This window comes from Myodes glareolus, chromosome 26, assembly GCF_982192425.1.
Source record: "Myodes glareolus chromosome 26, mMyoGla1.1, whole genome shotgun sequence".
NCBI lineage: Eukaryota > Metazoa > Chordata > Mammalia > Rodentia > Cricetidae > Myodes > Myodes glareolus.
In genome coordinates, this window is record NC_142051.1 from 27,455,306 (window position 1) to 27,468,719 (window position 13,414).

Here is a 13,414-nt window from a genome sequence, read left to right on the forward strand (position 1 = left end):
ACAGCAACAGTAACCCTAAGTAAGACACATGTCTTCCCTAATCACAATATGTTTATACAGAGTTTTTTTTTTAACTGAACGCTATGCTTTTTGACTAACCAGTGTCCAAGAAACTTCCAGTCTCTGTTTCCTTTATGGAGGGATTATGGGCAAGCCACCATGCCCAAACAACATTTTTTTTTCCATTGGTTTTAGGAAAGTGAACTTCAGTCTCTGTGCTAACTGAAAGAGCTTACTCACTAAGCTATCTCCCTAGCCCCCTTAATTCCCATGCATTTCCGTGATAATACAGAAGTTTTTCATCCAGAATTACGACACAAGATCTTGTTTCCTTCTAAAATTGTTATTGCTGCTTTCACTAACTGAAACGTGATCGTTACAAGCAATTCCTATTCTTCCTGACTTTTAGATTTGGACAAAATTAATATTGTCTCTACTCTGTCTAAATATTCATTCAATACCCATTATGTTATTTATGTCACATAAGAGACTCTAGTCTTCATCTAGCATAAACTTTACACAATTCTCTCATCACTCAATCTATGTGTGTCTGGTGGAGACAATTAATTTAAAACACAGTGAATAAATACTTCAAAATTTTCTTATTCATTGAGATGAACTTGATATTTCATTTCATATCAAATACACATTCTTCACACATAGAAAGTGTGTTACTGGGGTTTAAACGTCCAGAAAATTCAGTTAATTGCATATATAGTCTGTGTGCTGTGAATGTATATGCGACTCAGAATAGACTAGGCCATTTTCCCAAATCTTTCTGATACTAGAAAACAGGAACTCCTCCCTCTCTCTGTCTCTGTCTCTCCTTTCTTTCTCCCTTCTCATAATATAATCCAGCCTAATAAGTAGGGCACAAGCTTTATAATGAAGTGGGGGAAATCTGTGAGTCACAGGTCTGCTGCTGTTCAGGTTCTAAATGAGTAAGGAGCCTTTTGGGTTTTGTATTCTCATCATATATAAAATGTGAGAAACAATAACAAGTCAGAGACACTTATGGTCAGGAACATACCAAATACTTTTCAAGTGTGGAAGTTATCCTTTGAATAAGAATTAAGCCAGGGCTTAGAATTCTAGACAACCTTAAATTGTATGCCGTTCCCAACCCTCATGCACTGAGGGAATACACACCCATAAACTGTTAAATCAAGAAAAGACTGTGAAAGACTTGACTTGCTGAAGATTCATTCCTTTTCATTTTGTTCCCTTTTAAATGAAATATTGATCAAACTTTTCAAAAATAGAGGCGGAAAACAGTGGCACGCAATCAAGTATACTCACTTATCTATGCCGTAAACAAAGCTTACAGCAATATTCTCCAAGATGACCACAATTAGCAGAGGCAACGTAGCAGAATAATCATCAAACATTGTAACAAAGTAATTTCCAGAGCGCTGCACAAATATCAGGCCAATACAAAATGCTAGGAGGCAGCAGATAACTAAAGAAAATAAACAAACAAAAAATTAGCCTTTACATAAAGCCAAGACTTTCCCTTATTGTGAATCACTACATTCAACCAATAGTTTTCAATTTTTATAATTTGTTGTAGGCAATAGCTTCTCTGATTCTATGGAAAGTTACATGTTAGGAGTAGGTTACACAGGGTTAATCTCTAAATTTAATAGTATATAACTCATCTCCTTAATTCTTGGGCATCCCATCTACCAAGTACAAATAATAACTGAGGGGCAATTGTATGACAATTTTAAAAATAAATATTCATTCCATATTTCTATTATTAATAGAAAAGTGATCTTTAAGGCAACACACACTCATTGGTGATTATTACATTTAATAAGCTTCTGTAGTGTTTAAATATTAATGCAATAATGAGTCTAGTGTGGTTCCTAATGGAATTATCAAACTTACGAATGATCATGTTTGATTGAAATATGATTGTCATTAAAGCATAACATGAAAAATCCAACTACAAAAGTTTTGCTAACAACCCATATTTATGTATTTATCTTGCCTGAGTGTGCAAAGTAAAGCTTGTGTGTGCAAAGTAAAGTAACTATTGTAGGGATGAGTATTCTCCTTATCCAAGTATCAACTGAGAAGAAATGTTTCCTGCTTAACATCTAAGAAACAGATTCACAAACTTAGGTATACTTGTTATTGTAAAACCTTATGGATACGTTTGTAATCGATAGTGTAGTTTTCTGCACATTTTAAAGCTGTTTTCTTGACCTTTTTGACAGTTAATATAAATAAAGACTGTATTGCATGTCTCAATCTCCTTTTAACTTGAGTAAAATTAGAAGAAGCTGGGTATAGCTTTCTCCACTCCCTCGGTGTGGATCTGATGTGAGGTCTCACATACTGCTTGAACTGCATGCTACTTCAGACTCTCTAACCCTCTCAAACTGTAAATTCCAAATAGATTCTTTCTTCAATTACTTACCTTGAACATGTTTTTTTTTCCCCACAGCAGAAGACAAGTAACAAATATAGGATAGCAATAAAAACTACTTTTTGGAAAAGATAAAAATGTAAATGTAATTTATATTAAACACATGTTTTTCTGAAGGAACTAATACACTGAAACAATAAGACCTACTATTATATTATTATAAATTATAATCTACTGTCATATTGATATTAATGCAATCCAAAAGATAACACAGTCTAATTACAGTATCTATTCTCTCAGCAACATAAATGGACCACAGCTGATGCTGACAATCCAAAGCCAAATCTCACCAGTGAGTATTTCCTTCCTCACTTTGAATGTGTCCACAACAGGAGTGATGATTCCTTCAATGGTTCCAAACATACTGCCAAGTCCGAGATTTATCAGCATGAGAAAAAACATCACTGACCAGAATGGAGATGCAGGAAAGTGAGTCATAGCTTCTGTAAAGGCAATGAAAGCCAAGCCAGTACCCTGCACAGCCTGCAGAACATAGACAACCAGCATTAACCAAGAGCAAGAGCCTGAGATGCTACTGTTCAACAGTAAGTAATGGTCAGAGCTCCTGCAAAGAAATGTGCTAGCATAACCTTTTATCCCTTAAATCATGTTCTCATTCCCAGGACATAGACTGATGGTATTGAGTAACCACAGACTGAATTACCGTTCAGAGTTGCTAAGCAGAATATACAACCATATGGTCTTGTGTATTATCTCAAAGATCCGGGGATGATAAAGAGTATTAGTAAATAAATGATATTTGTGAATTTTTTTAAAACTTGTGAATGCAAATACTGATTTATTGCAATAAACACAAAGCATGGTATATATGTATGCAAGTATTTCTGCCCCATGAAGTAGCTTAGTCAACTTGAATAAAGAAAACAAACAACGGAAAGAATAAACATTTTAGCTTAAAAGAATGCAAAAGAAAAAATACTGAATTATAGAAAGTCAGTTTTCAATCTTAAGAAAAATCAATTTTTTGGGGGAAAAACAGAATGAAGCATCTTTTGGTTTCTCTCTCTCTCTCTCTCTCTCTCTCTCTCTCTCTCTCTCTCTCTGTCAAAAGAGTGGAGATGAATGGGTGGGGAAATGGGGTGGAGCAGGACAGAGCTGGGAGAGGGGAAATCGTGGTCAAAATGAGTTTTATGAAAAACTTCTTTTATTCCTCTTGTACTGCCTTGTCCAGTCTTGAGATTAGGACCTTTGCCTTATCTTATTGCATCTTATTTTGTGTTGCTTAGTTGTTCTCCCTTGGAAGGCTGTTCTTTTGTAAAGAGCAATGGAGGGGGAGTGAGTCTGGGAGGAGACAAGGTGGTAGGGGAGATGGAAGAAGTGGAGTATTGTATAAGAGACGAATCTATTATTGCTAAAAAATGCAATAAAAAAGAAAGCACATGCTTTCAATAAAAAGTTATCTTATCTAAATCTAACATTCCTATATTCCAATGTTCCAAAAACCTTTGTTTTAATGGGCAATTTTTATAATTACTGAAATTGTTAGAGGAAAAAGTTAAGAGCACACATGAAATTATAGGAATGTTTAAAGACTTTCTGATTAGGACTGCATTTGCTGACAAAATGATGTTAACAACTGAAAAATTAGGTATCATGAAATTAAACAACTTTTGTACAACAAAAGAAACAAACGAATGGACAGCCTATACATGAAAGTTTGCAAGCCATACAAATGACAGAGTATTAATATCCAAAATATACAAAGAAATTTAACTACTAAAAATGAAGAAGAAAAGTACATGGACTGAAGAAATAAACAACAATTTCTCAAAAGATGAACCACAAACACATGCAAAGGTTCAACATATTAGCCATAACAGAAAAGAAAATTAAAACATTTTTATTAGTTATCCATTTTACTCAAATCCTGATAGCAATCATCAAAAAAAAATCACAATGAATACTGGTGAGATTCTTGAGAAAAGGAATTCCCATATACCACTGGGAGGACTCTAACGATAAGGAAATAACTATGAAGCTTTCCTCCAAATTAAGTCGATATACCATAAAACCCAGATGTACCATGCCTGGTATTTATGCAAAGAACTCCCTGTTAACACATCGCAGTCATACTTGAACATTAGTTATTGTAGTACTGTTGACAACAGCTTAGGTATCGAACCAAGTAGGTGAGCATCAGCAGGAATGGCAGATACAATGGAGCCTATATACACATAGGTGGGCATCGGCAGGAATGGCACCCATGATGCAGCATCTATACACGTAGGTGAGCATCAACAGAGGAATGGCAGACATGATGCACCATGTATACACTATGAAACTGTGTTAGTGCTAAATAACAAGGTCACATCTTGTACAGAAAAATGGCTATAACTGAAGATAATCATATCAAACATACTTAGTTTCAAAAGAGCTAATCTTTCATGTTTTCTCTCATGTCTGGTTTCTAAAATGTGTGTTTTCTATGCGTGTGTGTGTATGTATGCGCATGTTTGTGTGTGTGTGCGTGTGTATCTGTGTGTGTCTGTGTGTGGTTAGTGGAAAAAGTAGCCTATTTACTGATTGTGTTGTTGGATTCTTATTATTTAGTAGTTAAAGTTTTTTGCATATTAGGTGTGTTTTCCTTATCTTTTTGTCTAACACACACATATATTTAAACATTAAATTAATACATATATGTATATGTAATGTTTTACCTTAATTAAAAATATAAACAATAATTGTCTAGGGAAACAAACAGTAGGAGGAGCTCTAAGGAGGAGTGTGCGTGGGAGAAATAAAACTCCTAAACAAAACTGTTCTTATGTAACCCAGTACTATGTACAGATAATATACATCGATGGGGAAAATAATTTTTAGTGATAAAATGAAGCCACGGGTCAGTGAGTGAAGTGTTTGCTGTACAAATATGAGGATCTGTATAGCTATCCAGCATCCATGTAAAAGTCAGGCCTGTTACCATGTGTCTATAACTGCAGTACAAGGTAAGAGTTTGGTGGCACACACAGACATTACAAGCAGATGCCTGTGGTTCCAGGTTCATTGAGAGGTCATAGGTAGAAAAGTGATTGGTGAAAACACCTATCAAACTATGGTCTCTCTGGACATTCCCAATGGGGGAATGCCATCACATATACACACAGACACACACATAAACAAACACACACACACATACACACACACACAGAGTGAAACATGTTATTAATATTAAAACAGCAAAACTCTACAAGGTGATTGTGTTACTTCAGTTAAAAGAATTGATGAACAAACTAGAAATTTATTTTCTCTTAGAGTTCAAAGTTATAATTATTTAAGGCTTCAGCCATAGTTGCCAGCATGGGTTATTTATGTTGAGTTTCAGGCATAGCCATCTATATTAGAACAAATGATTAATGGCCAATTTCTGTCTTCCTAGTTGACAATGTAAACAGATAAAAGCAACCAATAGAAGGACATTTATTACTTTTCCCCAATTCCTTACTGATTAAAATATATTATAGTCTAAGAAAAAGACATAATCAGAATGTGTTGAACTCAACTGTCTAACAAAAGTTATCATTCACTCATTCATCCATTTATCAAAAACTCAGAAATCAAAATTCAAGTTTTGCATCAAATTTTGTACCAAAATGTGTATAGGATTAGTCTTCATTCTGTAAGAGATATTGGTTTGCATATGATGAGATTTCTTTTTTAAAATAATGAAAATCTTTGTAAGTAAACGTACTCTATGAGATGCAGAGTTAGCTGAGAATTTTGAAACTGCATCGCTAGGCACTTTGCAACCCACTTAACTGAAGAACGTTTTTGGATGATGCATACTTGAATTGAATGATAATTGCTTGACTTCTCAGACAAGGCTTACTAACTTTATTTAGCTCATCCTCGATTTGACAGGAGTTGAGATGAAGAGCAGCAAACTCCTCTTCTTTTACTTTTTGAATGATGTCATAAACTAAATGATAATCTTCCGCAGTAACAGCTGAAAGGTTAATGTGATGGGGAATGACATCCCGACTAATGTTCCCCACTTTCAAAAATTTCAAGATCATCTCAGAATTTCTGAAAAAGAGAGCGGAGCGAGAATGAGAACTCTGTTTCTTTGATGCAGGTTCCATAGAGAATTGTATCATTAAAAACACATGGAAATGAACGGTACATACTGTGAAATGCATTTTTCATTCACGATATTGGCTTTGAACCCCAGGACGGCAAACACCACCAACGTCGCCAGCACAGAAGTGATAAAATTGATGAAGGACACCAGGACAGCGTCGAAGTGGCAGTTATTGTCTCTCTTGTTGTAGCTCGAGAAGGCAATGACCCCACCAAATCCCAGACCTAAGGCAAAGAACACCTGAGTGGCGGCCTCTCTCCACACCTTGGGCTCCAACATCATTTCGAGCTGTTTGAAAGCAAGAGAGAATTAAAGAAGTCAGGAATACATTCCTAGTTCTGAGCAATTCACCTATATGAGATTAGATCATTTTCATACAGATAAGTGATATTTATAAACCCAAATATAATTTAAAATAGAAAAATAAATTATCACTTAAGATTTTTTTCTAGAAAAGTAGCTAAGAATGCAACAGGGAATATTATCAAGCCCTTACGTGGTGACTTTTGCATTTACAAAAGAAATTTTCAGTGTTTTCAGATAAATCGTAACAGCAGATGGTGACAGAGAAATTACTACTCTTTGATAATTTCCCATTTTATATCTTTCCTTGTCTTTTTCATTGCATAATACATCAAGTACCAACACAAAGTGAAATAATCACTTCACATCCCAGCCTTCTCAGGTTTCGCAAATTTTGCTGGAAATCTAAGGATGGAGGTAACTGGTACACGATAGGAATGACTGGGCTGCCACGATACCTTTCCATTTCTTTGAGAACCGAGGGAGGTCTATTGCATTACGAGTGTTCTGACTGTGCAAACACATTCCACCATGTGGGCTGTGCCTTACTTCTTTGAAAACTCATCAAATCTTTCAAGAACTTAATGAAATAAATCACTTCAATAAGCACTTAAGCTGATTTCCAGTCATAAAAATGCTCAATTGGTATTTTTTCCCTCTCACATTGAAGTCAAATTGTCTTTATTGGGAGTAATGCCAAGGTAGGTGGTAGCTAAGAATATGAATCGTACCAAATCAAACCAGGATGCTATAAAATTTAATGAAAGTACAAGATAACAGCCGGAGGGATGGCTCAGACGTTAAGAGCATTGGTTGCTCTTCCAGAGCTTCTGAATTCAATTCCCAGCAACTACATGGAGACTCATGGTTGTTTCTAATGAGTTGTGGTGTCCTCTTCTGGCCTACAATCATACATGCAAGCAAAATACTGTACAAATAATAAATAAATAAATATTTTAAAAGACACAAAAGTCACTGGACTTAAAAAAGTGCAAGTCAAGGCAGCTCAGTATCCTTTTCATTCTGCTTTTTCAATAGAAAGAATAGCCACAAAATTATTGCCACAGTATCAACTAAAGTCTAACAGTTCAATATTGATACTGCATGAAAAGTATAGTGACAAACACAGTCAAGTGCTTTGCATGTTTTTCTCATTTATATTTATAGGATCCCATGCAGTTGTTGAATCAGTTATCAGAGCCTTTGAAAAGATGAGAAACCAGCCCATCGCCACATTGCATGTCAGAGGCAGATATAAATAGGAATATTCGAAACCACTCTCTCTCAAATATTGGGATGTATTGCTTCGGGAAATTTTAATTAATTTTTAATACTTTATGAAGTACTATTACTGGACATAATATTAGATCGATATTTTTAAAATTAACTATATTTTTAACAGTTATTTAATATGTGGAGTATTTTTTTAAATACACTCAGCTGTCTATCATGGCGTCACCACTAGATGGCAGGAGAGAGTCGTGTCTAAAGACTTATGCTTTCAAATACCAAGGTGAATTTCCACTTGGTGTTTCAGGATATGTTGTGTGCTTAGGTACTTTCTTTCCTACATAAACAATGTAAACAATGTAAAATTACTTATAACATGCCATGTTTTATTGATGTTCACTGGAGACTTGCCCTTTCCTGGATGGAAACAAAGAAAGAGGTGGGAATTGGGGGTAGAACAGGGGCGGTGGAGGGCCTGGGAAGGGAGAATGGGAGGTGGGGGGGAGAAGCAGTGAGGCTGAGGATGGGATGTAAAATAAATAGATGAAAAAGTAAATAAAATGCCTTTTTAGATTAAAAAAAGTAACTCATAGCCAGGTATGATAGCTCATGCTTGCTATCCCAGCACCTGGTTGAAACAGGGGTATTGCCACATGTATGAGGCCAGCCCTGACTAAATTCCAGACCATCAGGGACTATAAAGTGATGCACTGTCTCAAACAAACAAACAAACAAAACGTATGCTATAATTATTTTAACCTTTTATCAACACCCTTTATCAGTGGTTCTCCACCTTCCTAATGCTGCAAACTTTTAATACTGTTTCTCATGTTGTCCCAACCATACAATGTATTTTTGATGCTAGTTCATAACTCAGATTTTGCTACTGTTATGAATTAATATACAAATAATTATAGAGATAGAAGTTTGAAAAAGGCATTGTGAGCCACAGGTTGAGAACTACTGCCCTAGAACAAACAAACACCATTTATCAATAGTAAATGGGAAGTTAGCTAACAAGAAAAGAAGAAAAAAAGGAAAGAAAACAAATTAACACTTTAAAGGAGATCCCTAATACACATTAAAAAATGTTACTATAATCTGAAATTTTAAATGCTAGATCCACGTAAAAGTTCGTATCAGTTCTAAACTAAGCACTAAAATCAAACTCCAGAACTGTGTGACAGCCAGTTGTGAACTGGGGAAGTAGTTACAGTTCAGAAGTTAAGCCAGAAGAATTAGTTGCCATGAACCCAAGAAACATTTTCTTCAACGCTCTGAATATAAATCGCTTTGGTCATCAAGTATGTGAGGCTTGGAGCAGATTTCAATTCTAAGGTGGTTGAAGTGTATGAATTCAAAGCAGTGTTCCACCGAAAGTTCTCAGTGACACCAAATATTAAAGAGCACTTTGAACTAAAGAAGAAAACCAGACGCCCCCGTCAGCATTTTTGCTCCTACAGAATGAATACAAACTCAGACCCAGACATGCAAAGAACACAGCTTCTTTTACCTCCTAACAAGGCAGCTGACAAAGAATCCCACAGAAGCTGATCCCTGCTGCCCCTGCTCAAAGGACCATGCTTACAGACCCACCGTTGCACCACAATCGTCCTTCACATAACCTCCAGGCTAGGAACAGTTTTAACTGCACACTCTGACCTCCTCCCCAGAGTCTTAACAAGCTAACGGTGAGCTGAAATTTTATGTTCCTGAATCACAAAAACCAGGACGCTCCCAAAACCTATTTCTGTTTTGTTTTGAATTAAAAATAACAAGGCATGACTAAGTCTGCAAGTAAATTATGGGTAACCAGGAACAAGACAGACAGCAGTAAACTTATCATTACTTAGTAGATTGACAACATGAGTTTCAAACCCTCTTTGAAACTAAAAGAAAATTTCCTGATATGTGTACGTGCTTATAAAAATTATCAAGCTTACCACCTTATCTATGACTCCAGAGAGAGCAAAACATTCCCAAGAAAACATTAATCTTCTATAAGACAGTATTCTAGCAAACAGTGGGGTTCTCCCCCAGAGATTTTAGATGGCGTGTAACCTGCGGATACTGGGGAAATTAATATTTTCACTAGTTCTTCTAGCAAAAAGATACTGTTGTTGATGTTTCAAATAATCCCTGACACATATTAGATATAAACCACTCAACTAGAGGACGATGAGCAAATGCAGATCAAAATTTCCCAGATTTATTACTGTAAATCATAAGCTATGTCACAGGTAGAAACTTTTCTAATTTAAATACTGACAATCTTACTCAAGAACCTGAATCGTATGTTTTAAAAATTGGAGGTGGATTGAATTGGGAATACAGAAAAGCTACTTGTCTGTAGTAGTCAACATACCATAATTTAGAAGTCTAATATATTTATGTTAAAAACAATTAGCCCTTACACATAGCTAAGGAGACATATTTACAATAAACGTAATGGAAAATAAGGGACATACCTTAGGGGTAAACATGTGTCGGATGCCATCAATTGAGCCATTTAAAAGGAGAGATCTGATTAGGAAGCATACAAGTACCACGTAAGGAAACAGAGAACTAAAATACATGATCTGCAAGCAAAAAAAAAAATGACAATAGGTGAGACAGACGAATGATAATTCTCACGGTTATAACTACACTTTGATAGCTACTATTTTTTTGTAGTGTGAAGAACAATATGGTTAACAATTTCTAAAGTCATTTTTAAAGAGAATTGTTCTGAATTCCTTAAGATCTTATCTGAGACATAAATAAAACCCTGTTTAAACCGATTGATATTGTATATATTTATGGGGTACAGTATAATTCAATACTTGTATAAAATGCTTAATATCAATTTAGAGGTAATTAACATTTTGTGTTGTAAGCTTTTAAGCTTGCAATTATCTTAAGAGTCACAGTAAGTTATGGTGAACTATATTCACGCCAGTGTGGTACCCAATTCTGAATTGTGATCTTCCTTTGGCCTTTTGGGTGTCATTGTCCAATAGTTCTTTATCCATCTCTTTCCTTCCCAGTCTCTAGAATGACCACTCTGTGGCCTCATATAATAGGCTTTTTAGTTAGCCAGACAGGAAAACACATAGAATTTGTCTTTCTCTTACTGCATTATTACACTTATGTTCTATCTGTGTTGTAAATGATAGAACGCCATCTCATTTAGTAGGTGGATAATATTCAGAGAGCGCATGTGCATGTGTGTGTGCAGAATTAAAAAATACAAAATGTTTACCATCTACGTTGCTTCTTCTGGCAGGATTTAATTCTGCTCAATGACTCTATATATCATTGTGTGCTTACATGGAAAAAAGCTGATTTAATTTTCCTTGAATTAGGGCACAACTATGGTGTATGATTAATTTATGGCGTTGATTGTTTTCAATGCCTATTTAAAAGTAATATTTAGGAAAGAAAGGATCAGACATAAACTGCCTAATAAGTCCTGGTTCATGTTTTACACGTATTTTATGTAATGTTTCATGATGAAGCTATAAAGCTCCCAACGTCTTGGGTAATCTTTAGGTACTGCATTCAGCATAAAACCTTTAATCCGTTATTTCTGGTTTGTTTGCCTGTAGGGAACTCAGCAAATTGCTATCACCCAAAGGAGTCATTTGACCCAGGCATTAACTAGCTTCTTGACATCTTCAGGAGGAGGTCTAACACGTTTAAGACTTCCCCATTGTGGAAACAAACTTTTGAATTTCTCTTGTACTTGTGCCCTCTCCTTTTCAGAAAACGGTCCCGGCCATCCTGTTGCTGAAGTCACACACGCAGAGTTATCCAAGACGATCTGCAATATGCTCTCAGGTTCCAGATCAGCATCCCAGCTGTGCCATTTTCTGCTAAGTGCACCCTAAGTGTTCCTAATAGCATTGAACCAATTGCTAATTGCTCCCTCAGTCCTGCACATCTTTAAGCTAATAATGTTCTCCTTCTGCAGAGCTCTGGCCCTCATGCCCTTACCACCTGGTAGGTGCAGCAAGCTCAGCCTCTCCCTGTAAGCACACCCCCTGCTTGCTCCTCTTCTCTACTCACAGATATCGCAGAAATCTTCCTGAGCACCCCCAAAAAAGACTGCCCTTTTATTTTCAAGCTGAATCCACCATCGGGTATGACTCCTACCACAGTAGAGACGGTGACATCCCCTTGGAGATGTTACCATTAGGTTTGGTTTGGTCTGTGACAGCATGTAGCCTTGCTGCAGTTACCTGACTTGAGTTCTCTCGTGGACTGCCCGCTCTGCTGTTATAGAAGCTCTGTGGAGGTAGAGGCCATGTCTTTCCTGTTCACTAATAGATCTTGAACTCCTAATACATTTGCAGAAACAGAATAGCTATACGATAAACATGTGCATAAAGAAGAAATGAAGGTAGCCTGGGAGAATAAGGGGAGACTATCAAAGCAGAGGAGGCCTCGGGGCAGGGAGCATGTGACTCGATAACTCTAAAGAACTTGTAATGGAAAGATGATGCCTGTGTTTGCTTCCTTTATAGTTTATCCTCTGAAAGTCATACTTAGGCATTCTGAAGCTATCAGGGACAGGTTAGTTCTACGTGTAGGATGTCAGTATATTAAAATCTATGTTTTGATAAAGTAATTATGTTGCCATTAGTGAAAACAAACATTTTCAATAATCTTAGATTGGCCTCTGCTTTGATAACCCACTTTCAATTTCTTTTCCTAATTTTTCCTTATTGGGGGGGTTACTTTTCTGGTTATCTCTGACAACCTTCTTCAACCTTCTTTAAATCTTCCAGTCCCCTAGGTCTTATTTGATTGTAGCTCTCCACAATTATGAGGCTACCAAAAGCGTGAGTCCTTTCTGCACATTTCTCAAATCAAATTCAATTTGCTGCTTCTTAAGTGGCGTGAAGGACTTTGCTGATTCTCAGTTTATTTCCTGCTGATCTTTCCTCCAGCAGCTCCCTATCAGTTCGCCTCTGAATGGCAAAGGTTCCACATCCATGGCTCTTCTGTATGGAGCTTTCTAGAAATCTGATGGTATTGTTTGCTGAACAGTTAAAAATCTTCAAATCTACAGTGTTTACTAGATAACAGTCCACTGTTTTACCAGTTTCTGCAGACACTTCCAAGTCCATCAGCAACCAGATCACATTGTTGCTTCATCTCTTGCAGCCCAAACTGGATGTCAGAATCACACAGGAGCATTTAGCTTCCTCTGGGCTTCATGCATGCCATATTCTGCACCTGCAATGACCTCTTTCTCATCCTCATCCTTCTTATAAGCTTTCCTTCAACTATCTTAGCATGATCCCAAATTACCCACTATGTCAAGTCTCCTAAAATCCAGACTGATTGCAATGGCTGTCTTATGC

The 13,414-nt window shown here is 36.4% G+C and overlaps 1 protein-coding gene across 1 annotated transcript in view; it reads right to left on the reverse strand.

Annotated features, from left to right (window-relative positions):
* Slc6a15 (solute carrier family 6 member 15) overlaps positions 1 to 13,414 on the reverse strand; it is a 51,659-nt gene that overhangs the window by 7,701 nt on the left and 30,544 nt on the right. The window contains exons 6-10 of the mRNA XM_048418656.3: positions 10,535 to 10,645; positions 6,580 to 6,821; positions 6,286 to 6,478; positions 2,725 to 2,917; positions 1,300 to 1,459 (exon numbers count right to left, since the gene is read on the reverse strand). Coding sequence (XP_048274613.2) covers positions 1,300 to 1,459; positions 2,725 to 2,917; positions 6,286 to 6,478; positions 6,580 to 6,821; positions 10,535 to 10,645 — 899 coding nt within the window. The remainder of the gene's footprint in view (positions 1 to 1,299; positions 1,460 to 2,724; positions 2,918 to 6,285; positions 6,479 to 6,579; positions 6,822 to 10,534; positions 10,646 to 13,414) is intronic.